This window comes from Choloepus didactylus, chromosome 22, assembly GCF_015220235.1.
Source record: "Choloepus didactylus isolate mChoDid1 chromosome 22, mChoDid1.pri, whole genome shotgun sequence".
NCBI lineage: Eukaryota > Metazoa > Chordata > Mammalia > Pilosa > Megalonychidae > Choloepus > Choloepus didactylus.
Window position 1 is genome coordinate 12630659 of NC_051328.1, and position 27943 is coordinate 12658601.

The following is a 27943-nucleotide window of genomic DNA, read 5'->3' on the forward strand; positions in this document are numbered from 1 at the left end:
TGTGAGCTGAAGCTAATGCTTCTGTTGGCAGGGGCTGCCGCAGGGACCACCATGTGGTGAGGAAGTAGCGTAACCCAGGCCCAAAAGGTCACCAAGCCCTGGGTTTCTGCGGCAGTCCCTGCTGTCTCAGGTCCCTGGTTTTCCCTTGTGCAGTGGAGGAGGCAGGCCTGACCCTCTCCTCGCTGACATTCTCAGGAGGGGCCGTGCCTGCCCCGGGAGATAAGGCCTGTAATGAGGCCCCTGCTGGACGCTATCTAAGCAGAGGTGCCAGAGAGTCTGGGGGAGCCGGGCACACCGGACGGGTCTGCTCTGTGTCTGGGAATGGCAGGTCTGGGGCGGAGGGGGGGGGCGGGCTTGTGGAGGCGGCTCTCAAGGCTGCTGTCAGCAAGGGCCCAGCTCCTGACTCACAGGGGTCAAAGGGCAGCATTTTCAGCCTCTTCTGGGGGCAACTTCCTGTTTGGGAGAGAAGACAGAAAGACCCCTGGCAGGAAGTGGTCCTCTTCCCACAGCCCCCTCTTCCGCTGGCCCCTGAGGAGCGCTCCATCAGGGGGACCCCCATGGTTGAGTTTGCTCTCTCCCTCTTCCCCCCTGGGTGCCAGGAGGGGCCTGGGGCCTTGTTACCATGGCAGCAAACTATCCACTCTTGGCTAGCATCATCGGTTTAGACTGGAGGACAGGAGAAGTTTCAGTGCCCCATGTTCATTATCCCCCAGCTGGGCCTCTGGAGCGACCTCTTCCCTCCTCTCACCCCCCAGGGCTCATGGCACCCACTGGGGCCCAGACTGTGGCATCAGGGGTCCCTTACAACTGGGCCACACTGAGAAAGACATTTAGTGCAGGGATGATGAGGGCAGTACCCATGTTACAGGGCTGAGTCAGGGGGACGACTGCACTAAGCCCACTAAGCCCACGGGGTGGAGCAGACCCCTAGCAGTTGAATTTAACCCCTTAGTGCCAGGCCTCTGCTTGGAGCCCCAGCTTTCCCTTGCACACCCTAAACACAGGGAACGCACCACCTTCCCCTGTGACAGCAATTCTGACGGTGCCTCCTGCTCAGAAGGTGGGTCCAGGTGCTGATAATTCATCTGAAGCATCTGGTCAGAAGGGCAGGTGCCCAGACTATTACCTCAACTTTGGAAGATTTAAGTGCATGCTGCCACGGGTTTAATAACTATTTCCAGGAGAGTTAATATAAATCTGCTGGTTATATTAGACTAAGAAATTAAATATCAAAAATCAAATGAAAATTACCTGTGATTGCACTATCTAGAGCAGGGCTAGAGGAGTTCATCTTACTGCATCCTAACCTACTACCTCTGGGTAAACTCACCCGTCGCTTGAACTTCATCTCCTGGGGTAGAACCCAGCTAGCAAATGCTTCTTCTCCAGGGCAGATTGTTGGGTATTTGAACAATAACTAACCTTTACGGATTTCCAGGATTGTCTCATCTAATCCTCACGATGGCTCTATGAAACATTTCACTTACAGATGGAGAAATTAAGGCTCAAAGAAGGCAAGTAACTTCCCTGACACTGCAGAGACAGAGAGGGGCAGAGTGGAGACGTGAATCCAGGCCATCGGCTGCAGAGCCCACGAAGTCTCTTCTTCTCCAGATTAGATGTGCCCCACACCAGGCGCTGGATTCCAGACTGCTCAGCAGCCCTGATGTTCGTTCATTCATTCTCACATTCATTCATTCTGTTGCTGCCCCTGACACCCTCTGCCCATCTTTGCCACACTGTAAGGACTCCGTCCCAAGAACTCCAACTCCATTCGTTACAAAAGCCTGGCTTCATCATACTGTATTATGCACCCCCCATCCGACTCTCAAGGCCCAGCGGTGCAACCTGGGTCAGAGCGTCAACAGCTGTCCCTTGACTTCTCCCCACCTCCAGCATGAGGGCCCTGGGTGGTGGGGGCACCTGGACCTGACCTTGGAGCGGTCCTATGTTTATAAAACCAAACAGGTCCAAAGACTCCTGGGCATATATATATATATACATAAAGTAGGTGGGGGCTTCTCTTCCACAGGGCGGTGGGAGGGTGGGACCACCAATGCCCATCGTGGGAGAGAAGGAAGTCGTCAGCGGCAGAGGCGGGTCTGGCCCCAGAGCGAGCGTGGGCAGCCGTGTCTTCAGTCTGCGTGGCTGGTCCACCTGGGCATTTGTGGGGCCTGTGGCCGCCTGGATCTGCCACTCCCAGGCCCTGCGAGGCCCTAGGCCATCTGGATCTGCAGTTCCTCGTCCTCATCGAGGTCGCTGGCTCCATCCCCAGCCTCCTCGGTGCCGGTGCCGAAGCGAGCACTTCGGATCTTCCCAAAGAGGGGGGCATTCTGCTGCTGCCTGCGGAGCCTGTGGGGGTGACGGGAGGGTCAGAGCAGAGAGTGGTCTGAGGCCCCCCTGATGAAGCTGCTGGTGCCAGTGCCGATGGCAGCAAAGCTGCTCGGGCACTTCCCGGCCCCGGGCACCATGCTAAGTCTTTTGCATACATTACCCCTCTCCTATAATCCTATAGAAGCCCCTTATATGACGGAGGAGCTACTGTCACTCCATTTTACAAAACAGGAACCGAGGCACAAAGAAATTGAGTACTTTGCCCAAAGTCACACAGGCAGGAGGAAAGAGGGCTGGGCCTCGAACCCAAGCGGCCGGCTCCGGAGTGGACCAGATGGCTTGAAGGGGGGATGGAGCTGGCCCAAGGTCATGCTGCTGGGATTCGAACTCATGCCTGGCTCGAAAGACCACAGGGAGCTTGAAAGTCTGGGGTGGGGGCCCTGAGCCTCCCACGTTCCCAAAATGTCGAGAAAGTGCTCCTTGTGGTCCTACCTCTTCCTCGCATTAAAATTCCTACAGCCAAAATTTACGAGGCCAACTTTGCCTCTAAGAAGAGCTGGAGGAAATGCAACCCCCTCTCCCGCCCCCAGCAAAGTGGCTGCCCTGGCTGCAGCTTACTGGAAGGCATGAATTATTAACATGGCAGGGAGGGCCACAGGTGGGGCCTCCATTACTGCACTGTGATTTAGTGAACTGTCCCCGGAACATTAAAGCACAAAAAGCTGGAAAATAAAACGAGGCGGTGCTCCTGGGCAGCCCCGCCCTCCCCCATGGAAACCCTCAAGAGGCTGAGCAGAGCCGGCCTGTCCATTCTGGGGATTTATGGCTCCTGAAGAATGTGATGGAGATTGTAGGAAAGCCCCGTATCTAAGGAGCCTTTCGAGGAGTGTGTGTGCTTCGGGGGCCTGGGGTGGGCAGAGGCAGCCAGAGACCAAGCCTGACTTGGAGCCATGCCAGGGACCCTGCACACACTTGACAGCCATCATCCCAGGCAGTTCTTACGACAACCCTCATGCGACAGATGGGGAAACTGAGGCGTGGGTGGCCATACCATGCAGCTGTTAAATCTGGATCCAAAGCCCGTGCCCTGAGCCACAGCATCTCAGCACACCGCGGCGCATACAGTAAATGCTCAGTAAATAAGGACTCGGACTGCAGGTCACCCAGGGTGGTCCTGCCCGGCCAGCTGCCAGCTGTATGGCTACCGAAGAATCTACCCTCTTACGCCTCGGTTTCCAGAGTTGATGGGTCCCCAGAGATGACACCTTGCCCTTCCTTTCTCACAAAGAAGGGGCACGATGCTTGTGGCACAATATCTGATCCAAATGATAGAAGCCCCATCCCCCCAGGGTGGTGGTAGTAATAATAAGAATTGCAATAACAACATTAATAATGGCAGCAGCTGACAGTCACTCAGCATTTATTATGGACCAGGACTTTGATAAGCAGGGACTGGCTCATTTAATTCTCACAACAACAAAGAGGTAGGAGCTAGTATCACCTTCAGTTTACAGAAGAGGAAATTGACCCCAAGAGCCAAAGGATGTGGCCAGGATGAGCCCCACCCCAGCACCCACCTCTGGCTGCAGGGCCTGGCTGCTCCGAGGACCCTCTGTTCCATGAAAATAAGACAGTGCAGGTGCCTGCCCAGGGCCTGGCCCAGAAGAGTCCGTCAGTGCCCTGGCTCTGATTCCCAGCTGGGAAGTGGGCAAGGGCTTGGACTTGAGGGTCTGTGACAAGAGTCTCCAGGGGGTGTGCAGAGAGAGGGTGTGGAGGGTAGGGATGGGGCAGGGGAAGGGAGGTGGAGTGTGCTGTGTCTGTCCCCCAGAGACCCTCCAGTCCCCCTGCACTGAGGCTGACAGACATGGATGGCAGCTGAGAGGGGGTCACCCCGCCAGCAAAGTGCAGGCCCCTCCAAGATTTTTTTGCCCCCTCCAAGCCGTCAGATCCTGACTGGCATGTGGTCACCCCAGCCCGGGGACTCTGGGGACTGCCAGGCACTTGGGGTTGGTCCGTTTATTCTTGTCAATGACCCCCAGACCCACTGGCCCTACCTGCTGCCCCCGCCCCTTGGGCCTGACCTCTCTGGCTGCCCTTCCTGCCTTCACACCACCTGCCTGCCTGCCTGTGTGCTGGAGGAGAAAATTCCAGGGCTCCCAGCTGGTCTAACTTCCTGCATCCTGCCCCTTTCCTGGTTTCCTGGCCCTGGCCCCGTCCCTTCCTGCCTGGAGGGAACAGAATCTTGGCCTGGGATGCCCGGGTCTCTGTCCCTTCCTTCTCTCCGTCTAGCCCTGACTGGGAGGTTTCCCTCTGCTGGAAGTCTCTCTGTCCTGTTTCTGTGCCCCAGCCATGAAACCCGCCAGAACCCCGGTCCTTGCCCCACAGGACAGCACTCTGGGGCCCACCTGGACTGCAGGTGCTCCAGCTGCACTTGCAGGTTCTCACTCTGCTCCGTCTGTTCGTCCAGTGACCGCTGCAGCTTACGCGCCTGGTTGTGGGCCTCATCCAGCTGGGGGGTGAGCAGGACCAAAAGCAGGGGGTCACCCCGGGTTGGGGCAGGCTGGCTCTCATCCACCTGGGACCAGCCCCTCCCACTGCTCCTCTGTGTGAATATCCTGAAAACAATCCTGTCTCTTCTTCAAGGCCTGCACCCAGGCCTACCTGCTGCAGGGAAGCGTCCCTTTGGCCCTTCTCCCTCCCTGTTGCCCACCCCTTCCACATCTACCCAAACCACTCACCCATCCGCCTCTCCTCATAATTCTGCCCATCTGACCATTCATTCATGAACATATTCATCTGCCCCAGGAGATACCCACTTACCCACTCACCGTTCAGGAATCTATTCAGGCAGCCATCCCCCGTCCGCCCAGGAATCCTTCCGCTCTCCCAGCCACACCGCAATCCTCTCATCCAGCCTTCCTTCTGCCCACTGATTCTTCTATCTATTGATCCCGTCGGTTGTCCAACGACGTACTCAACCACCCAGTCATCCTCTGTCCACATAATTACCTACCATCCACCCATCCATCCATCCTTCCATCCAGTCACCCACCAGACAGGTTGTTACCCCTCTCCCCCATCCATCTGTCCACCTATCCCTTCATCCGTCTGTTCATCCACCCATGGATCTGTCCTTGCATTCAATCATCTGCACATCCACCCACTCACCCATCCATTAACCTATTCACCTGTACATCCACCTTGTCCATCTATTTTTCCTCGTACCTTCCTACCCCTACACCTGTCCTACCATCCATCCATTCATCTACCCACCTACTCCACAGACCTTGGGCACCTCCTCAGAGTCAAGTTTGTGCCAGGCATGGAGACCCAGTGTGGGGCAACACAGGAGAGCCCTGCAGTCCACACTCCCCCCTTGGCCAAGGTCTGGAGATAGCCTTGGGCCCCGGTGGGTACTTACCTCGTCCTCAGCCTGAGCCAGCTCCTTCTTCAGCTCCTCCACCCGCAGCCGCAGCTTTTTCACCTCTGCCTCATGCTGCTCCACCCGCCGGCTGGCATGTGCCAACTCTGCCACCTTCTCCTGGAACTGCTTCTTCAGCTTGCCGTGCACGTGCTTCAGGTCTGCCAGCTCCTGTCGGGGAGCAGAGATGGGCTGGGGATAGGGGTCTCTCACTCGGCACCATGCCAGGGAGTCCCATGGAGTCAGGCAGTTCCAGGGGTGCTGGGTGTCCCTTCTCCCCAGAATCATTCCACCTACTGTCAAACTACCAGTATTCAAGTTTAGTGCCCTCTAGGTTATAGCAGCAAAAGCCCTGTGAAGGATAAGGGTCCCTGGGATGAGTTATGTGTGACAACACCTCCTCCAGGAAGTTGGCCTTGACTGCCTCAAGCCCATGGTGACCTGACTCAAACTGTTCTAGGTCTTCCAACAGACCTGCTCAAAACTGAGAGTGGGGAAGACAGGCCTAGGATAGCCCTTCCCATTTTCTCCATCGGGTGGATCCAGGCTCATCTGAATTGGCCTGGCAAGGTTTTGCCCAGAGGCATCTGCCAGCCCCTCTTTAGGTCCTCGCACCTCTGGAGCCCCTTTACTCACACAGTCCCCTTTGCCAGTGATACCCTTTCCCTCAACTCCACCTGTTAAATCCAGCCCTTCAAAGCCCCAATGAAGTGTTCTCTCTACCAGGCAGCCTTTACTGATTGGCCATTCCCCCTCTCCATATGGAATGGCTCATTCCTGCCTCTGGAGTCCACAAATGGAGATGAGCCCAGCTCTAGAGTCATTGAGGGCTGGGGTCGAGTCTGGGTTCCTGCAATCATTCAACAAACCCTCTCTCGGCTCCCACAATGTGCCGGGGAGACAGCAGAAACCTAGAGAGAGGCCCTGCCCTCATGGAGCATCAGGTCCACTGAGGGAGAGAGACAATGAACTCATATGCAAATGAGGAAGCAGCACAATATGTCAGATGGTCACAAACGCTCTGAATAAAACAGAGGATGGGCATAAAGAGAACAGGGTGGGAGTGGTGTTCAGATGTCTAGAAAGGAGAGGAGAGAAAAGTGAGAGTGCATGCAGAGATGGAAAAGCATTCCAGGCAGAGGGCACAAGTGCAAAGGCCCCGAGGCAGGAATGGCTTTGATGTGCTTGTGGCCGGTGGGCAGTGAGCAGCGGAAGCAAGAGGTGAAGTGGCTGCTAAGCAGGCCAGGCCTGGGGAGGCAGGGCCTTGAAGGCCGTGGCAGTACTTGGGGTTTGACTCTAAGTGCAGGGAGCGACACAATCTGATAGACTTTGAAAAGATGCCTTGGCTTCTGTGCTTAGAAGAGACTGGGGACAAGAGAGAGCCAGGGAACCCAGTGTGATCAGTGGGCTTCTTGTGACACAGAGAGCAATGTCTGCATCGCCCTCTGAGTGCCGGCTCCATGTCTGTCTGTTCACTGCTGGGTCCACAGCACCAAGAATGGGGCCTCTACACAGTATGTAATCAAAAAAAAGTTGTCTGATGAATGAAATGCTGTGGAGAGGATTGAGAGATAAACGGACACAAGCATTTCGCATAGGACCTGGCACACAGTAGGTGCTCAGTGAATACAACTACTATAATGATTTCTGAGCCCAGCATACAGTAGGTACTCAGCAGATGCACCTATCATAATGGGTACTGGGTCTGGCACACAGTAGGGGCTCAATAAATGCCGCTACTCTAATGATTTCCAGGCCTGGCCTACAGTAGGTGCTCAACAGATGCAGCCACCATAATAATCCTCAGGCCTGGCCCACAGTAGCAGCTTCCAGGATGAGGACCACCTCTCGTGGGCCTTAGTTGATTCAGAATTGTCACTTCAGGGACTGTGGGAGCCTCTGAGGGTTGAGCTGGACACACAGTAGGTGTTTGGCCCAGCTGGACCTGGAGGCAGGGCCGCCCCAGCCCTGGCCACCCCACCCACAGCCTCACCTTGTTCTTCTCGAAGAGTGCGGCCTGGCTGGCCCGCAGGTCACAGTCCAGAGCGCTGGCTGTCTGCCGCCGCCGCCGGGCCAGCGCCTCCTCCAGGTCCCCAACTTGCGCCCGCAGTTTCTTGTTTTCCCTCTCGAGGCCCAGCTTCTCAGTCTCCAGCCGCTCCCGGCGACCCCACTCGGCTGCGTTCTCTGCCTGTAGACGCTCCATCTGCAGCATTGGGGGAGCAGGGAGGGGCGCGGAAGGGCATGAATTGGACGCCCCCCGCCCCCCACCCCCACCTCCTGTAGCCATTTCTGGCTCCAGGAAGCAGGTCCAGCTGCAGCAGCTATAATTAACATCGGGGTGTGCCGGATGTGAGGGGGCTTCTGGTCTCTCTGTGGGAGAGGGGCCCGCCCTCTGCACGTTGGGCATCCTTGGGTGTGGCAGGGTACCCCTCAGGGCACTGGCCTGGCTCCTGCCCTCCTTTGAGGGCCCGGCCGATGGAGATGGGGCCCCTGGACCCCCAACCGCAGGACCTCCCGGGTCCTGCTGGCCGCCTCACCTCACCCCTCAGCTCAGCCATCTTCCTGTCCATGGTGGACCGGGCGCCCAGCTCGTCCTCCAGGTCTTCAGACATGCGGCCCAGCTCGTCCTGGTGTGCCTCCTTCAGGATGCTAAGCTGCAAGGACACCGTCTGGGCCAGGTTAGGCAGGACCGCCCAGGAGACCTCCAGGAACAAGCTCTGGGGGTGGGCTCAGCAGGGGGCCTGAGGTGGTGCCCCAGTGGGCAGCCAGGTGTCCAGAAAGGATTGGGAATCCAACCACTTCTACCCTTCCCACCTCATTAGCATCTCCACTCCCAGAGCAGCCCCTGCCAACCCATTTCCTACAACAGTGGACTGGAGTGAGCTTTGAAAACAAGATAGTCAATCATATTCTCCCAAATCCCTTTGACAGTTCCCAAGTCCCTTAAGATAAAGTCCAACCTCTCCCTGTGGTCTCACAAAGCCCTGCACAATCAGACCCCACACCATGTCCTCAACCTCGTCTCCACCCCACAGTTCATCATCTCCACTGCTCCAGGCACAGTGGCCTCCTTCCTCGTCCACAAATACACCAGGGTCCTGCCCATGGCTGGGCCGTGGCACGTGGTCCCCTCTGGCTGGAGCTCTCTTTCAAAGGTGTTTGGTGGCACTGATTTTTCTCATTCCCAGGCCCCAGCCTAAGTACCCCCTCCTCAGGGAGCCTGATTCTCCATCCCACTCCCCACTACAAGGTGAGCCCGGAGCACGGCCACCTCGTCTGTCTGTCCACCTCTGGATCCCCTATGGCCCTGGCATGGAGTAGGCCCTCACTATAAATGTACTGAATGAATCCTGTAGATTCAAACACAGGTGTGCACACGGTGCAGGGCTGGCTGCAACAGAATCCCCAGGTGCTTGTAAAGTAACAGATTCCCTGTCGGGTAGCAGGGAAAACCAACAAACCACTACACTCCCTGTTTCCTGCAACCACCTGGACGAATCTTCAATACATAGTGTTGAGGGAAGGAAATAGGCTAGCTACAAAAGAAAACCTTGATAATCATCTGCTAAACTGGTTATGCGAGACCCCCCTACCTCCAGGAACCAGCCCTGAGGGGGTGAGGGTGGGTGCTGGCTCAGGAGAGCCCTGGGCAAGGAGCCCAAAGTGGCGCCCAAATGGGCCACGGATTACTTCCTGTTAGAATACATTTGTGTTTCATTCACAGTTCTGCAAATGACTATGCTTCACAATTAGAAAAGACAAGAAGAGACTCCTGGACCCAGCCTCCAAAGGTGCTGCTTCAGGAGGGCTGGGGTGGGGTCTGGGAATCTGTATTTTAGATTTCCGAAGCGCGCCAACTGTAAGGCCAGGTCTGGATAACCTTGGTCCCTCCCAGGGCAGAGCTGAGGTCCACGGTTCTTCCTTCTGGAAAAGCAGCTGATCCCGCCCGGCTTTCCCTGGGTGGCTGCGCCCCCCGGTGGCCATCAGGGCCCGCGCAAGAGGCAGTAGCGCGGCCAGCCCCCACCCGTTCTGCGGTGGTGGAATCCCATCTCTGCCAACTGGAGCCTCAGTTTCCTCATTTGTGCCATGGGGATGTCGCCACACTGACCTCCGTTTCTCGCACATGCTAAGCTTGCTTCTGCCTCAGGACCTTGGCACCTGCTGCCCCCATATCTTCTCAAGGATCTCTCACATTCTTAGAGAAACTTCCTCACCACCACCCCATCCCTCTCATTGTTCTGCCTCCCTCATAGCTCATGAATTTATCTGCCTGGGGACTCTAAGTCTCCAACGACCCCCCACAAGGTGACTTCCTGCCCCAGCACTCGGAACAGTTGCTAAATAAATTCCCTTCCCTCTCCCACCCCCACAGCTGAAATTCAACAGCACCACGCCGCTGCCCCCTGGTCTCCAAGACTCACCTGCTTGAGCATCTCCTGCTTGGTCTTGCTCAGCTCCTCGTACTTGATCTTCCACTGGCTCAGCTCCCCCTCCAGCTTCTCAATGTTCCTGCTCAGTGCCAGTTTATCCCTGGTGGGGGGACAGGCACGGGGATGAATCCACCAGGGCCCTCTGCTCAGAGTCCTTGCCGAGAGTGGCCCTGCTGTGTATTCCTGCAGCCATCAGGCCCATGTCCAAAGTCCTAGCCTCGGCATTCGAGGCCCTGGCATGCCATACTGAGGCCAGTGCCTGGTCTCACAGTTCTCCGGGGGCCGCACCCCTCCCCAGTGCAGGTGGCCAGACCCCAGTGTGGGGAAGTGATGAGGTCACTAGGGCACTGGGCCTCCCCGGGCCAGTGCCCCTCTCCTCCCCCTGGGCCCCAGGCTCATCTGTAAAGTGTGGCCCTGTTCCTATCTGTTTTATGTTCTGTGGTTCCAAGAGGCTGGGTCTGAACACTCAGTTCTGTGGCTAAAAAGGCTGGAAAACACCACACACGGTGGGATTCCCATGTTCTCATGACCCCCACCTGCCTTGAACATGAATGTGACGCCACAGGGGACACGTGCAGTGCCTGCTCCCCACACAGGAGGGCTCATCCAGTGGCTGCGCTTGTCACCTTTGGCACGCCCTCCCCAGCCCACGCACTCGGCTCTCCCTTTCGGGGGTCTGACACTCTATCTACTCTTGCACACAGGTTCTCAGAGCACACAACGCCACCCTCTAGGAAGCAAATGAGAAATTGAAAGGGATAGTGGGGGCTGTCACAGTGACTGGGGTCATTCAGTGGGGACAGTGGTGGCACCTGAATCCAGCCAGTGCCCAGGACATCTCGCCCATCTGGGACTTATCCTGCATGCCGTGAGCATGGGCTTGACTGCTGGATGTTCTGGGGGTAAAAACCAACCAAGTCGAGAACCTCCTCCTGATTTACAGTTAAACAAATTTTTTGTATTTTCATCTATACTGTTCTCCAGGGATGGAACCACTGTATAAACCGAGGGAAGACAGCATCTGGCTTCATTCAGAACTTTGCCAAAAAATGCTGTTCCTCTCTCAGGACATCCCGCCACCCACCGCACCAGCACTAGTGTGTCGTCGGAGGCGGCAGGCCCGCGCACCAGCAGCCTCTGTAGCCAGCGCATGTAGGGGGATGGAATGAGCAAAGCCCAACCTTAGCCCAGTGCCCGACTTGGCTGCTAAAACCTCCTCACTAGCACCCCACTCAATGGCCCAAGATTCTGACCACTTCATTATTTCCTCTGGCAGAGCTGTGCCTGAATGCTTCCGTATCACGAGACACGTATGTTATTAGAAATTATTAGAAATTCCTTTCCTTTTGTTGCTACTTTATAATTACAGTTTGGGCATTTTGTTGATTTTAAAGTATATGTGTGTGCTAGTATGTTATATTGTTTATGTATTTAATTTCTGGGCAAAATAGGTGGTGATATAAAGTATTAATTATCATCAGGCTGGTGCCCTGGCCACTGGTGACCTCCCTGTTCTAACCCCAAGGCCAGGGCTCAGTCCTTGGGGTTCCTTTCCTTCTCTGGAAACGGTGTCCTCATTTACCTTCTGGGACACCCTGTCTCTGGGTTCACCCCTGTCCCCCAATGGAGGCTCCTCCTCCCCTTGCCGAGCTTGCAGGCTCCAGGGCTCTGACCTCTTCCCTGTCCACACTCCCTCCTGATCTCAGCTGGGCTCAGGACTCCTAATACCATCTATTCTCGGACACCTCTTGTGTTTTGACCTCCAGTCCCGACCTCTCTCACAGACTTGTTCACGTACCCACTGCCTCCTGGGCACCTCACACCCAACCAAGCTCCTGCTGCACCCCCAACACTTTACCTTTGCACATGGCTCCATCATGCAGCACTCTCCCCCCACGAGAGCATAAGCTCCCCGAGGGCAGGGGTTTTTACTGGCCATGTCCTCAGTGCCGAGCATAGCGCCTGACCCAGAGCGGGCACCTGATATGTATTATTGGAATGAATAAACTAAAACTTGCCTTGGGTACTACTGCTCTAAAGTTCCAAGACTTGAGTCCAAACATCACCTTTCACCTTCAGTAGGTCTCATTCTGTGATGCTGAGGGCATCCCAGCCCGGCCTGGCCCAGCTGCCCGGCCCCTGCCTGTCTCCCAGGACTCACTCTCGCTCCTTCAGCAGCACTTTCTGGGACTCATCCAGCCGCAGACGCAGGGCAGTCAACTTGGAGGTGTCCTCCTCAGTGGCGGCCAGGTCCTCCCAGGGCAGCCGGCTGCATTCCTGGCGGCTCGAGCTGCCCCTGGGACCCCCGGCCCCGATGCTGCATGCCTCCCAGCAGCCCCCGGGCTCCTCTGGCCGGCTCTTTAGCAGGCTCTCCACCAGCTCCAGCTCCTGTGGGGACCAAGGTGGAGGCTGGACCAGAGGCTGCCAAGCCCTTACCCCTCTGCCTTCCTCACAGCCTCCCCCAGGCGCTGCAACTGGGGTGAGCCTGCTGGGTGACCTTGGGCTAGTCACACAGCCTTTCTGGATGGAGAATAACAAGATTCGAACAGGGAAGAAAGGTGGGTACTTTGGTCCTCCAAGGAGTATCTGATGGAGAAAATGTGGCTTTTAATTCAACAGACACCATCATGCAAGACACAAGCAAGGTGCAGCTATCAGCTTATGGGTGAATGCCAGTTCATATTTCTCTTCTACAAAAAGATAATGACCCTGCCCTGTGGCTTCACCACCTCTGGAGAGGGAGGAACACAGCTTCCTCTGGACCTTACTTCTCACCTTCTGGAGCTGCACTCTGAGTCAGCCACCAAGGTTCCTAGTATCCTTAAAGATTTTCCATGTGAAGTAGTGAGCTCCCTAACACTGAAATATGCAAAGATATGGTGGAACTTTACTTGGTGGGAACAAATGTTGGAGCAGGTATTTCTATAGTGGATAAGGACTAGATTCCCTCAAAGAAAATTCCAGCTCTAAGGTCCCATTTTTCAGAGGCAAACACTGAGGCACAGGGAGATTGATGGTGGGGTAAAGACGCACAGGGAGGCAGCACCGTGAGCAGAATCAGCTCCCAGACAGGAAATAATGAGGGATTATTAACTCAGTGCTGACCCCTCTTCCTTCCCCATCAGCCTTCCCTTTCCCTCTTCCCCTTACCCTCAAGGCCTGCGTCTGATCACAAGTCTATGAGGGCCAAGGCCTTCATTCAAGCCTGGCTTCCCCTTGCCCATTCCCGCCAGCCCCTACCCACTAGGCCCTTGGTTTCCCTGTCTGGCCTGCAACAGTAACCCTGAGAGTTCCTTAGGGAGTGAAATTCTCCTCCTCCTGGATGTCAGACTGTCTGGGTGGGGGCCTGGGATGCCACCTGGCCCAAAACCCCACTTCACAAATGGATAAACAAGAAGGAAGCAGGTGCTCCTGAAACAGTGCTCCAGGTCAGAGAGCACACCAAGGGCTGGGGTGGGGTTCAAACTCAGACCGCAACTCCTGGGCTCCCACCACTGCACCTGCCGCCCCCAGCTCCTCCAGTCACCAGCTGGATCATCTTTTTACTTAACCTTTGCCCTTCAGTGTCTTCACCCATAAAGCCCATACCCCACAGGGTTGCTGTAAAGATTAAGGTAAGGTACATGGTGAGCTTAGTGCTCTGCAGGCACCTGAGGAATGCAGGGGGCTGTATGATCATTTCCAAACTTCCCAGAGGCTCTGGCCTCTGGGCTTTTGCACAGGGTTTCCATCACCTAGAATACCTTCCTGCATTTTACCCCGTTGATTCCCGGCATCCTCCCAGTCTCCGTTTAAATGCGACCTCATCCAGGAAAGCTTCTGTAAAGTCCCCTCCCCAAAGCCTGGGTCAGGACCACTGTTGTGCACCCAGTGCCCTGATAACCCCTACCCTTCACTTTGATTTATCCGTGTTGAAGGAATGAGGGGACTCAGCACTGCTACTAACTATGCCATCCGGGCAAATCCCTCCGTTCCCTCTCCTGCTCCAAGGGGATGATTCCTTGGTTTCTGCTGGTTTCTCAGGTGTGGGAATGCACAGGACAAAGTGAGACCTCCCAGGGGGCCAGGCCCTTCCTAACGCTTTGCCCTAGCCCTGCAGCCCCTTCTGCCCAGGTGCATGGGTTCCGTGGGCTTCCAGACCCAGGAGCGAAGGCCCAGCCCGGCAGCCCCGCCCCCCGCCGCGCACCTGGCCGCCCTGAGGTCTCTCCGACCCGACGTCCCGCACCGGCTCGTGCTCCCTCTCCGGCTCCGGCTCGGGGCCGTCCGGCGTCCTGTCGGCGGCCCCCCGGGCGCCCCGCAGCCGCGCCAGCTCGCGGCCCCGCGCCTCGCACTCGCCCTGTGCCTCCTGGCGCTCGCGCCGCGCGCCCGCCAGCTCCTTGGTGAGCGCATCCAGACGCTGGCGCAGCTGGCGCACCTCCTCGCGCGCGCGGTTGCGCTCAGCGCGCACTTTGCTCCACTTCTCGCGCCAGTTGGCCGTGCAGTCCGACCACCAGCGCATGGTCTTCTCCATCTGCGCCGCCCGCGCCCGCGCCTCCTCCAGCTCCCGCAGCCGCAGCTCCTCGCGGCTCTCCCAGTCCCCGTCGGCCAGCAGCGCGGGCGCCGGGGGCAAGGGCAGCACCGGCGGGGGGCCCGGCGAGGGTGTGCCACTGGTCGGCGTGGGCGGCAGCGAGTCGGCCGGCCCCACGCGGTCGGGTGACGGGCTGCCCAGGATGGTCAGGAGGCTGCCTTTAGACAGCTGCGGGGACTCGGCCAGCCGGGGGCTCGGGCCGTGGCTCATGGTGCGGCCGCGCGGGCGGGCTTGTGCGCCCAGGGCTCGAACTCGCGGCGGCGGAGCTCAGGGGCAGCGCTGGGGACGCGTGGCGGACGGGGTACGGCTGTGCATGATGACCGCCGCGACCCTCTGCTCCCCGGGCCAACGGGTGGGGGGAGGCCTCCTCGAACCTGCGGGAGAAAACCACCATGGTTAGCCTGCGGCCACCGTCCACCCGTAAGATCAGCCCTGCGAAGGGTTAACACGCAGGGGAACCGGCGGGGGCAAAGGCCAGAGGAGAGAAGGTGGTGTGTTCTACAACCCCAGGGAGGCAGGAGTCTGATGAGCAAGGGTCTGCAGCCGCCTCCTCACGGGCCTCCAGGCTGCTCCCTCTTCTCCCCGGGCGGCAGCAGCGGCTCTTCTGGAACTTTGCTGCTGTCCTGCCTTTCTTTGCCCCACCTCCCATACTGAAGGCCTTGTCCTACTAACCCCACCTCCACCTGTTTTCTGTCTTCAGACCTGTGAGTACAGGCAGTTACCTGTGCTAACAAACGGTGCTGGGAAAACTGGATGTCCACAGAGTGAAATTGGACTCTTACCTCACACCATATACAAAAATTAACTCAAAATGGACGAATGTCCTAAATGTAAGAGCTAAAACCATAAAACTCTTAGAAGAAAACAAAGGGGGACTTCTTCAGCACCTTCTATTTGGCAGTGGATTCTTACATAAGACACCAAAAGCATGAGCAACAAAAGGAAAAATAGATAAATTTAACTTCATCAAAATTAAACACTTTTGGGCATCAAAGACATGATCAAGAAAGTGAAGATAACCACAGAAGGAGAGAAAATAGTTGCAAATCTTTTATATCTGATAAGAGTTTAATATCCAGAATATATCAACTCCTACATATATCAACAACAAAAAGACAAACAACCCAATTAAAAAATGGGCAAAGGCAGATATCCCTGAAGATCATACTTTGAAAATTATCACATCTCTCTGTACCAGTTTGAATGAATTATGGCCCCCAAAATGCCATTATCTTTGATGCAATCTTGTGTGGGCAGACATATTAGTGTTGATTAGATTTTAATTCTTTGATTGAGTGTTTCCAGAGACATGCAACCCACCCAACTGTAGGTGATAACTCTGATTCGGTAATTTCCATGGAGGTGGGGCCCTGCCCATTCAGCATGGGCCCTGATTAGTTTACTAGAGCACTAAATAAGCTCAGACAGAAGGAGCAAGCTTGCTACAGCCAAGAGGGACAGTTTGAAAACGCACAGGAGCTGAGAGAGGAGCTGCAGCTTACAGAGACATTGTGGAGATGGCCTTTGAAAGCAGACTTTGCTCCGGAGAAGCTAAGAGAGGACAAACACCCCAAGAGCAACTAAGAGTGGAATTTTTGAGAAGCTGCAGCCTAGAGAGAAACGTAATGGGAGAAAGCCATTTTGAAACCAGAACTCTGGAGCAGATGACAGCCACGTGCCTTCAAGACTAAGAGAGGTTTTCCAGACGCCATTGGCCATCCTCCAGTGAAGGTACCCCCTTACCTTGGACACTTTATGGCCTTAAGACTGTAACTTTGTAACCAAATAAACCCCCTTTATAAAAGTCAACCCATTTCTGCTATTTTGCTTAATAGCAACATTAGCAAATTGGAACACACTGTAGATATATTTCACAATAAGGAAATAACTGAAATTGTGGAATTGTAATCCATAACATTCTTTGAAATTTGCTAACTACTGGTTAAACCCTACTTTAAAAGTTATCACTTTTCTGTATATATATTTCACAATAAAAAATGTAAAAAAAAAAATGGGCAAAGGACTTCAATAGACATTTCTTCAAAGAAGATATACAAGCAACCATTAAACACATGGAAAGAGGGTCAACATAATTAGCCATTAATGCCATTTCATATCCACTACAATATGTTTTTTATTATTGAAAAAAAGAAAACAGAAAATAAGTGTTGTCAAGGATGCAGAGAAACAGGAGCCCTTGTACATTGTTGGGGGGAATGTAAAATGGTGTAGCTGCTCTGGAAAACAATTTGGCAGTTCCTCAGAAAGTTAAACCTAGAATTGCCTGGCAATTCCACTGCTAGGTATATACCAAAAGAATCCAAAGCAGGGACTCGAACAGGTATTTGTACATCAGTGTTCATAGCAGCCTTGTTTACAATAGCCAAAAGGTGAATGGATAAACAAAATGGTTTAGAGATAATATCAATGGAATATTATTCTGCCATTAAAAAGTGAAGTTCTGATGCGTGCTACAACATGCATGAACTTTGAAGACATCGTGTTGAATGGAATAAACAAGAAACAAAAGGGCAAATATTGTATGATTTCACTTATATGAAATGCTGAGAATATATTACTTCTTAGAAACTATTAGTAGATTACAGGTTACCATGGTGTGGGAGGTGGGGATGGGGAGTTATACCTAATGGGCAGAATTTCTGGGGTGATGATAGGTCTGGCAATGGATGGTGGTGACGGTAGTGTAATACTGTGAGTTTTATTAATATCACTGAATTGTACACATGGATGTGGTTAAAATGGGAAATCTTGTGTTGTACATATGGCACTATGATTTAAAAAAAAAAACTCATCTAAGATATCACCTCCTCCAAGAAGCCCTCCGGAACCACCTCAGGCCAGGTCCATCCTCCCCCGCAGCCCCTGCACCTGCGTCCCCACCACTACCCTAACCTTGCTGTACTGTTTATCCGTGCTCGTGCTCGTGTCTGCTCCACATCCCCACCCCAGGCTGTCAGTTTGCTGAGGGCAGGGGCTGTGTCCTGGCCACTTTCAGCCCTAGCACATGATGACAGTGACAACATTTGTGGAGGGCTGACTATAAGCCAGGCACCATGCCCAGGGTCTCATTTATTCCTCTTAACAGACTTGAGGGAAATTATCATCATTATTTCCTGAAGAGGAAATGGATGCTTGGTGAGGTTAAAGTCCCCAAGTTGATCCGGATTATCTATGAATCCAAATTCAGACACTGGTGAGGATTTATAGAGTGAATGCATGCACTGGTGATATGATGGAAATAAACCAGTCTCTCTTAGATGGTGGGGTGTGGGTGCAGAGCTAGCCCTTCCCTGGGACCCTCACCCACCACAAACATTTCCTCTCTTTAAAAGGGGCCGTGTCCCCCTTTTAAAATAAATGAGACAGATGTTCCTCTCTGTCCTCAACCTGCCCTGCCTGGTAGCCTCAGGCTAACTGCCACCAGCCCCTGGGACACCACGCCCTTCCTTCCCCATTCAGCTGAACTGGGTCCCACCAACTTTCCCACCTGCCTGTGAGCCCCTGATGGCCAATGGCTGTCCCTTGCTTTCCTGAGCAGACGTACACTGCTGGTGGGAGTGAGCCTTGACGCTGGCTGGTCCCCAACACCACCTGGCCAAAGTTCCCTCCGAGGCACGCTCTCCTCTTTTCCAAGATGGCTATTTAAACATTTGCCCCCTTCCAATCTCTAATCCCCTTCACTGTCAGCAGATGATCTGATGTCATAATTTGCAGTGAAAAGGGAAGCCACCAGATTGGCTCTCCCTCTCTGCCCTGCCCCAAGCCTCCTCTCTCAGCCCTGAGAGGACAGAGGGGCTCTCCCTCCTCGGATCCAAGGCCCACCCATTGCACCGCTCCCACCCCTGGCAATGTCGTCCTCTCTCCCTGCACTGATACCCCCTCCCCACCTCCCTGCCCCTCTCCTCTCTTTCAAGGCCCAACTTCTTCAGAGGGGTCCACACTCTGTCTCCACCTCCCTCGCCCTCTCATCAGCCCCCGTCCCACCCCAGTCTGCACTGTTTGTCCTCCAGACCTCTGGACAGAGCCCATTACTCCCCTTTTTGGCATCTCCCTCCACCCTTTGTCTTCTTCAAATTCATCCTTTATAAAGTTTTTCAAAAACACAAACTTGATCATGTCAGGGGCCACATCCTTTGTCATTACTGAGAGCTGTGACCCCCCTCTGTTGTTGATTCCACTTTCTCCCCAGGACACCAGCTCTCAACAACCTCAATTCCAAAAGGGGCTACAAACCACTGATCTGCCACCTGTTCACTGTCCCTGTTGCCCACCCCTCGTCCCTTCTCCCCTGTCCCAGCTCACATTCCATTGTCCTGACTACCTCCTTGCACACACCCTCAGGGCCTCTGACCCCTCCTCTGGTTCTTGGCTCTCCAGGCCAAGCGCCCACTCTGCTGAACTCCACTGCCCTGCCTTCATGGTACAACACCGTGTTGACAGGTGTCATTTAAAAGTAGCATCAAATGGCTCCTGAGTGCTGTCCGGCAAGCTCTCTCCATTGCCCCAGTCCATTTGCTCTTCTGCTCTCCCAGACAAACCTTGCCTCCAATTTCACATGAAAAAAATAGAAGCAGCCAAGAGAGAACTTTCTCACCCTCCCTCTGCACCCGCCACCTTCCTGCACCTGTGCCCACACACTCTGCTCCTACCCAAGGCTGACTCCTTAGCGCCCACCATTTCCCTGAAACATACTCAAGTCAGACTTTGGCCCCCACTGCTCCTCCAAACTGCTTTCGTCAAGTTTACTACTAAACTAACAAAGGTCTCTTTTTAAGCTTCTTCTTACTTGGGCCACCAGCAGACTCCCCTTGAAATTCTTTGCTCGTTTTGCTTCCAGGGGCCATCACTCACCAGGCTCTCCCCCATCCTCAGTTTCCTCTTCCCATTCTATAAAAGGCCTGTGACCCCCTCAGCCCTCACCTGCTCCCTGGCTGATGACCCCCAGGTTCACCCTCCAGCCAGGACCTCTCCCCTGGACAGCAAAATTGCCCACTCCACGACTCCGTGTGGCTGTCCAAGGCAAGACTTCAGTTCCTCTCTGCAGACCTGCTACCTCTCATCTCAGTAAACAGCTGCCATTTGCCCAGGGGCTCAGGCAAAACTCCCTGGTGACCCCCTGGACCTGTCTTTCCCACACACCACTGCCACATGGAATCCATCACTGTCTAGTGGCTTCATCCAGAAATGATTATTCCCGAATCAGAGCACTTCTACCACCTTCCCAGCCGTCCCAACTCGCCTGGATTCCTGCCCTGGCCTCCTTGCTGGTGGCCCTGCTGTAACTTCTGCTCTTGGAAAGTCTATTCTCCATCAGCAGCCAGGTGGTCCTTAAAAAATTCAATCATGTTGTTCCTTACTCAGAGTCAAAGCCAAAGCCCTGGCCGGAGTCACCACCGCACCCAAAGAGTGGCCCGCCCAGGCCCTGGTCCCGCGCGCGCCGCAGGGAAAGAACGGCTCCTGGAACGCAGAAAACCGGGTGGACCCGCGCCCACCTGGTGCTAGAGTGGTGGTCGGGGGGGGGGGGGGTTGACGGGGGGTCGGGGAAGTCTTGGTGGTGGGCGCTGAGGTCGGGGGTCCAATCACGGTCGGAGTGAGGGTCCTGTTGTCAGCCGCGGACAGCACGCAGAGCGCAGCGAGGCAAGTGGCGGCCCAAAGCAGCGGACGAGAGAGCCCCGACATCGCGTCCTCGACGTTGGTGCTCCAGTGAAGGTTGCGGGGTACAACGCTGGATTACCACACAGCACACAGCTGGGCTTTTCTGGTTCCTGTGGGACGGCTGACCCCCACCCTGGCTTGCATGGATCAACCTACGAGACGTGGCGACCGGCACTTTGTTCCTTGAAAATCGACTTTGCTGGGAGTAACCCCGTAACAGGACTCCTCGGGGAAATGAAACACCAATTGGTTAAGGAGTTTCTACTTGGCTGCCCACGTATTGTGAGCGACCGAGCATGGAAAGAAATCAGTACCTTGCCTTTCAGGAAGAGCTACATCCCATCTACCTCCATCACACTTTCTCCCAAACTGACTTTTCCGACTTTCCTGCTGCTCCTGAAAAGCTAGTGTAGCAGCAGCTGATCTCTCTCATCCCTACCACTGTAAGTCAGATTCAGGCGGTTTGTCCATTCCCACCCCCACTTCACAGGTGAGGAAAAGGAGGTTTAGAAAAGTGACATGACTTTCGGAAATGACTGCTGGGCACCAGAGTTCGATTTTAAAGTGCCTGTTAGTGCCCACGTGCTGCTCAAGCTTTTACTTAGGGTGAGCGCCATCTAACGCACAGTCTCACCAAAATACTTATGAGTGCAACTATGCTTCCATCTAATGATTAAAATTAGGCTTTAAAAAGCTATTTAACTGCAGTCTATTTACAGTTATATTTATCATGTTTTTACAATATTTTATGAATTACAGAATTTGTTGGTTTACAGAAAAATCATGTACAAAAATACAGCATTCCCATATAAACACCGCCCCCATAACACTTTGCATAAGTGTGGTACCTCTGTTACAACTGATTAAAGAAATGTTATAATTGTACTATTAACTACAGTCCATAGTTTATATTAGGGTGTATCCCCCTGCCCATATACCACCCTATTACTACCACCTTTCATTAGCGTGGTACATTTGTTATAATTCATGAAGAACATTTTATAATTGTACAATCAACTACAGTCCATCATTTATAAAATGGTCCACTGTGTGATACAGTCCTAGGTTTTATCTTTTAATTTTTATGCTAGTATCATATATATGACCTAAAATTTCCCCCTTCTAACCACATTCACATATATAATTCAGTGCTGTTAATTACACTCACAGTGTTGTGCTACCATCAACACTATCCGTTTCTAAAAACTTCACAATCAACCCAAATAGAAATTCTGTAAACAATAAGCACGAACTCCTTATTCCCTACCAACCCAGCCTCTGGTAACCTGTATTCTGGAGTCTTAACTCTTCGAGTTTGCTTATTCTAATTATTTCATACCAGTGGGATCATACAATATTTCTCCATTTGGGTCTGGCTTGTTTCACTCAATTTAATGTCTACAAGGTTCCTCTATGTTGCATGAACCAGAATAATACTCAGTTGTATGCAGATACCACAGTTTGTCTGTTCTTTCTTCGGTTGATGGACGCTTGATTTGCTTCCATCTTTTGGCAATTGTGAAAAAAGCCACTATGAATATCGGTTTGCAAATGTCTGTTATAATCACTGCTTTCGGTTCTTTTGGGTATGTACCTACTAAGGGGATTGTGGGATAATATGGAGTTCTGAGCTTGGCTCTCTGAAGAGCTGCCGGGCTGTCCTCCACAGTGGCTGTACCGTTTTGCATTTCCATCAGTATTGAGTGATTGTTCTTACTTCTCCACATCCTTTCCAGCACATTTATTTGCTGTTTTTTTTTTTTTCATAGCAGCCATTCTTGTGGGTTGGACATACCTTGTCGCGGTTTTGATTTGCATTGCTGTAGTGGCTAGTGATATTGGGCATCTTTTCTTGTGCTTTTTAGCCATTTGTGTGTGCTCCTTGGAGCGGTGTCTGTTCAGGGCTTTTGCCCCTTTTTGGATTGGGTTGTTTGTCTTTTTGTTGTTGGGTTGTGGAATTTCTTTGTATATTCTGGATATTAAACCCTTATCAGATAAAAAAAAAAAAAAGCCAAAGCCCTTACCTGGGCCTGTGAGGCCCCACCCACCTCATCCCTACTGCCCTCTCCCCTCTAATCCAACCACACTTCCCACCAGGGAATAACCCCAAAACACTCCTGACTCAGAGCCTGTGCACCTGCTCTTCTCTGGGCTGGAAATGCTCTGCCTTCGGGGACCAAACTTACTGCCTCACCTCAGGTGCTTGCTCAGGTGCCACCTTCTCAATAAGTGCTTCCCCAATCACCCTAAAATTGCCATCTTCCCCCACTCTGTGTGCCCCATGCCTTTACCTGCCTGTTTTTCTCCATTGCATTTATCACCACCCAAGAGTCTATATATTTTACATATGTGTTAGTTTCTTATCTGTCTGCCTCCCCAGGACATCAGCTATAGGCCCAGTGTGTCACCAATACCCTAGGTAACCTCAAGAAAGCCATTTCCCCTCTCTGAGCCTCAGTTTCCCCACCTGTGGAAGAGGAGTGGAGTGGGGGGGTTAGAGGAACCAGTGCTTATTAATCAGAAGAGGACTTCAAGATTCACCTGGACACTTGCTTAAGATGCAGGCTCATGGGCCCCAGTCCCCCGAGAAGCATGTTCTGGAGGCTGGGAATTTCAGTTCTGACATTTGAGCACTGGGTGATGCCTCCTCACCACCCGTGGTTCCATACTCACAGACAGGTAGGTCCCATCCCCAGTAACACCCACACAGTCACCCACCAGATGCAGCCACCCAGCTCTACGCTTTGGGTCCTGGACACTGCTGAATCCTGAAAGGTCCCTGTTCACTCAAGTATCCACTCTGCAGCTCAGCCTTTGCTCGTGCAATGAGGCTCTGGCTTTGAGGTCTGTGTGTGTTCACAGATGTGTGTGCACACAACAGACGCCTCTGCAGGCATACACCCAAACACAGACACAAAGACCCACAGCACGTACACAGAGATGGACCCATGTGCACACACAACTGTACACAGGGGGAGGGACACTCACCTGTAGCTGCACAGCCACGGACGCACCTGCAGACATATACCTGCAGGTGCACTGAGAGACACAAAAGCAAGCAAAGATATATAGTCATCCCTACGACAAGCAGATACACTCCTCATACACATGCAAACACGCACACAGGCACTCACACTCCTCCTCTCCCTAATTTCCTGGCCGGGCTCCTCATGGAGAAGCTCTTGGAAAGGAAAAACAAAGTGAGAGCCTGTGGGGGAGAGGGGGAGGAGGAGGAGGAGGCAGGAAACCCGAGGAGCCAGGCTGCTTCCAAATTTGGCTGGGAATGGGGGGTGAGGGGACTCTCGGGGACCTGGCTGTTGTCTGTGGGGCCCTTCCTGCCGCCCTTAAACTGGGAGGGTGGCCGAGAGGGACCACTGTCACATGAGCCGCCTGGTACGGGGCTCGGCAGGGAGGGGGCCGCCCACTCCTTCCAGGAATCCTAAGCCCGTGGTGCAGGGGCAGGGCGGGTGCCACCCAGGCCCCTAATGGCTTCCAGGCGTCCACGCTAAAGGCGGGAGCTGGCGCTCCACGCTCAGCTCCCGTCCCCTTTCCCGGTGGCCTGGCAGGTCAGACTTCCTGCAGCTCCTGGGGCCCCCAGGAGGATGTGTGCACACGTGCGTGTAGGAAAGGATGGGATAGGGCTCCTAAGGCTGGTTTTCTGGGGAAGCTCACCCCCCCTGCACACCAGGAGGGCTGCACACTCATGGAGCCCCAAGGGCAGCCAGACCCTGCCTAGCAACGCCACCCCCACCCCTCTACACACTCCACTCACATAACACAGCCTTGGGGACACACTCACACAGCCCTGGTAACACACAAACGCACACTCACTGAGAGTCAAAATGCAACACAAAGGCCTATCTCCCCAGTCACAGAGACAGGACACTGGCCTCCCCACCCCTTCCCTTCCATGCTCAGGGCCTCCTTCCTTGAGGTGTGTGTGTGTGTGTGTGCATGTGTGTGTGTGGTGTGTGTGGTGTGTCCTCCTAATCCCCAAAGGGTGTCATCACCCCACAAGGAACAGGCCTGGGAGGGACCAACCCCCATAGGCCCCCAGGAGCCTGTCCCACCCCATCTCCCTCCTCCTGCCTCCCACAAACCAGGGGTGAGGGGTGGGGGCGGTGGAGTCTATTCTGGCTCCAACCCTCTGGGCTTCTGTTCAGGCACTTCCCCCACCTGGAGTGCCCTCCTCCCAGCCTCTGAAACCCACACCCTCCCTCAAGCTCAGATGCAGCCACCTCCAGGAAATGCCTTCATCTTCCCGGAGCCCCCCACCCCGCCCCCACCCCGGGGGAGCAAAGCCCTACAACCTAGCAGAGCCAGACCTGGGCAGCTGCCATTTTTCTTCTTACAGTACAGCCTTCCCTCTACCCTGATGGGACACTTGTGCCACTCCAAGCTTCTAGGACAGGGCTGTGCATACAGTAGTTGCTAAAATTTAGCTGGTAGGTGGAGAGCAGAAGGCTGACCTAAGACCTTGCATCCCCTTAGGTGGGCAGCAGAGCTGAGTGGGACTCAGAGCTCCTGAAGCCAAGCCCCACAGCTATTCTCATTCCTCCAGGCTGGTGCTGGCCCACTCTAGCGACAGAAACGAGAATGTTTTGATCTGAAACCTGCCTCAGACTAGGCTCCCATTCACCTTGCCCACAAAAAGTGCCAGTGGTTCCTGTTGCTCCTGGATCCGTCTGGACTGTCCTTGTCTTTCTCTATCAGCAAATTCCTACACATCCTTCAAGGCCTACCTCCAGTGTCCCTCCTCTGGGGAGCCTCTGCTGACCCCTGTACGTTATCATTCCCAAAGCACCAGGCACCTCCCAGTCCTTTAGCAATGGCCACAATGTGAAGGCCATGAAGGCATCTTGGTCTCACCAGCCTACAGCACAGGACCAGAATACAGCAGGCCAGAATACAGCAGAGGCTGCATAAATGTGAAATGGATGGATGGACAGACTCTACTGTCAGGGTTCTCTTGTGACCAGGGAGAGTCTGGGAGGGTTGAGCCATCCTAAGGGTCAGGAGTCAGTCTGTAGCCAGGTTCTGAGACAGGTAGCTGTCTGAGGCTTGTCTGTGGCCAAGGTCAGAGTCAGAGGGCACCCCACAGCCGGGTCAGAGGTCAGGCCTCTCACCTGAGGATGCCTAACTGGCCCACAGGGGGACAACCTCGTGTTTTGACTTTAGCATGTTTGCATGGGTCTCTCAATATCCTGCGAGAGGAGACTGCAATGCTGAGACCTGGATGGGAGCCAGCCAAAGGGATGGGGGGCCCAGTGGCCCCAACTCTTCCATTTAGCTCAGAACTCCCCTACGCCCTCCTGGAACTTTTCAGGTGGAGTACTGCAGCTGGCCCATGGTCACAGGCCCTGCTGTGGGCAGGGAGCAGAGCCCAGCAGGAAACCACAGAAGAGGGCCTGATTGGATAAGTGCAGGGCCCAGAGCTGGTCAGCCCGCAGACTGTGGGCACCTGTCCCTCTGACCCGCTGCCCATGCTCCAGCCACTGGACCTCCCAGGTACCCCATCTTAGATTGTGGAGCCACGAAGATATCTTAGATCATTGATTCAAACCCCTTTATTTACAGATGGGCCAACGGAGGCCTGGTGGGTGGTGGGGGCAGCTACTTACCCACGTCCACATGATGCGCCAGCAGCAAAGCCAGGGCAGCTTAAGTGCTGGGACTGGATGCCTCCTGGGTCATGACTATGTGGCCCTGGGAGCATCTACACAACAGGGGCCTCAGGCCTCAGGCCAAGTGGGCAAGCAAAGCTGGGTGGGAGAGGGTGGGAGAGGGTGGGAGCCCTTCACCAGAAGACCCCAGCCCAGGCCTCTCAGTCACTCTCGAACTATTATTCTCTTGAACAGAGGATATCCCAATGGTTCCAGCTCTGCCATTGAGATACTGGGTGCTATCCGCCGGCCCCTGCCCTCTTTGGGCCTCAGTTTCCCTATGGGTAGAAGGGAAGAGGCACTAATAAGATTCCTAAGAGCTCTGTCCAACAGGTGGGGAAACCTTGTACCAACCTGAACCAATACAACCCCCACGACAGCTGTGTGGGATGGGGGGATGCGGGATAACTATCACCAGTTGGCACCACTAGGGGGTTGGGGCAACTGAGGCCCACTCCCCTCTCCTCTGAGCCGTCACTCTACCTGCCCCAACGCCTTCCAGAAATTTGCTAGCCGCTTCCATCCACGGCCACAAGTTGCCTTCGTTCTCACCCCTCGCCCTCTCCCCAGCAAGCCCCATCCCTTCCAGCCGCCCCCGCCCCGCGATCCGCCCGCTCCCCCTAGCGGCAGGCGGCGGGGATCCCGGCCCAGAGAAGCTCGGTCCCACCCGCTTGGCCCCCATTGGCAGCCGCGGCGGGCCTGGGGCCGAGGCGCCGCGCTCCGATTGGCCAGCGCCGCCCATCCATCCCACACTCGCCATGGTGACCACGTTGGGTCCCGCGGGAGAGTTCCAAATTCCGCCCCCGCCCCCCGTCGCCGCCTCCCCCTCCCCCCCCCGGCGGCATTCCCAGGGCAGTCCCCCCACTCCAAAGTCCAGCCTCACTCGAAGCCGGGGGTCCCAGGTGAGGGAGGGGGTCAGGGGAGGGAGCTAGAAACTTGTGCTCAGAGTTTGGGGGTTGCAGCGAGCGCGGGGTTCCCCTACTGCGCCTCTCTCCTTAACCCTCTCGCTCCCGCTCCCGGAAGGTTGGCAGCCGGGAAGGAGTTCCTGGCACCGGCCTGGCTCTCCGCCCCCCGCGCGGCCGCTCCCGCTCACCTCTGCTGGGGACCCGCGGGCTCCGGACGTCCGACCCGCCGCGGCTGGGCGGAGCGGGCACCGTGGTCGCTGCGGCGGCCGCCGCGAGGGCCGAGGGAGGGCCGCGGAGTCTCCTCCTCCCTCCCGGGGGGAGGCGAAGGAGGGGAGACGGCGGGGGCGGGGGAGCCCCGGCGCGGGCGCAGACTGCGGCCCCGCAGTGACCCGGCTCCACCGAGTTCCTGGGGCGGGGGCACCAGCAGCCGGACTCCAGGGCGCTGGGCGCGGGCCGGGGCGGTGGGCTCTGTTGGAGAGCGGGCGGGACCCCAGTAGAGGCCCCACCCCCACAGGGGGCAGAGGGTGGGGGGCCGGAAGGCAGGGTCGGGGGGCCCCGCGGGGCTCCGCTTTCCCGCCTCAGGTTTCGCGAGCACTGTGGAGGTACTTGGCGCTCCGCTGCAGAAGCGCGCACCGCCTGTCCCGGGCTCAGCACGTGGAAGGTGCTCACCAGGTGTTCACTTTTGTTACCTGTATTCTTCCTAGTGCCCGTCTGTCACCGGGTGGACTCTGCCCCTCACCGGGCCTCAGTTTCCCTTTTTGTACAATGAGTTGACTAAAGTGACCTCACATCCAAGTGTGGTGGGACACCTGGTCCTTCCGCGCAGACTCTTCCTACTGTGCGCAGTGGCGCTTCCCACCTGCTGCGCCGCTAGCTGGGGCCCTCGGACGGCCCGGGTGATTACGGTAATTCGCCTCGAAGGCGCCCAGCCGCTTGGGGGCTTCCTC

General features: G+C 55.0%; 1 protein-coding gene across 1 annotated transcript; it reads right to left on the reverse strand.

Moving 5' to 3' along the window:
* On the reverse strand, positions 1-27543 carry CCDC102A (coiled-coil domain containing 102A). Its single transcript, XM_037816394.1, has 9 exons — positions 27185-27543; positions 14372-15126; positions 12347-12573; positions 10177-10285; positions 8293-8409; positions 7749-7958; positions 5756-5926; positions 4740-4843; positions 1-2352 (listed from the first exon to the last, which is right to left on the reverse strand). Exons 2-9 carry the CDS (start codon positions 14960-14962, stop codon positions 2217-2219), a joined length of 1665 nt encoding a protein of 554 aa, XP_037672322.1. The 5' UTR covers positions 14963-15126; positions 27185-27543; the 3' UTR covers positions 1-2216.
* Positions 27544-27943: the final 400 nt, after the last annotated feature.

What these genes read in the sequence shown, in the direction of transcription:
- CCDC102A (XM_037816394.1), bottom strand. Translation starts at nt 14,962, where the DNA reads ATGAGCCACGGCCCGAGCCCCCGGCTGGCCGAGTCCCCGCAGCTGTCT. An exon ending in TGGCTGAGCTGAGGGGTGAG is followed by an intron (nt 7,959 to 8,292) that starts GTGAGGCGGCCA and finishes CCAATGCTGCAG; the next exon opens with ATGGAGCGTCTACAGGCAGA. An exon ending in TGGCTCAGGCTGAGGACGAG is followed by an intron (nt 4,844 to 5,755) that starts GTAAGTACCCAC and finishes CTCACCCCCCAG; the next exon opens with CTGGATGAGGCCCACAACCA.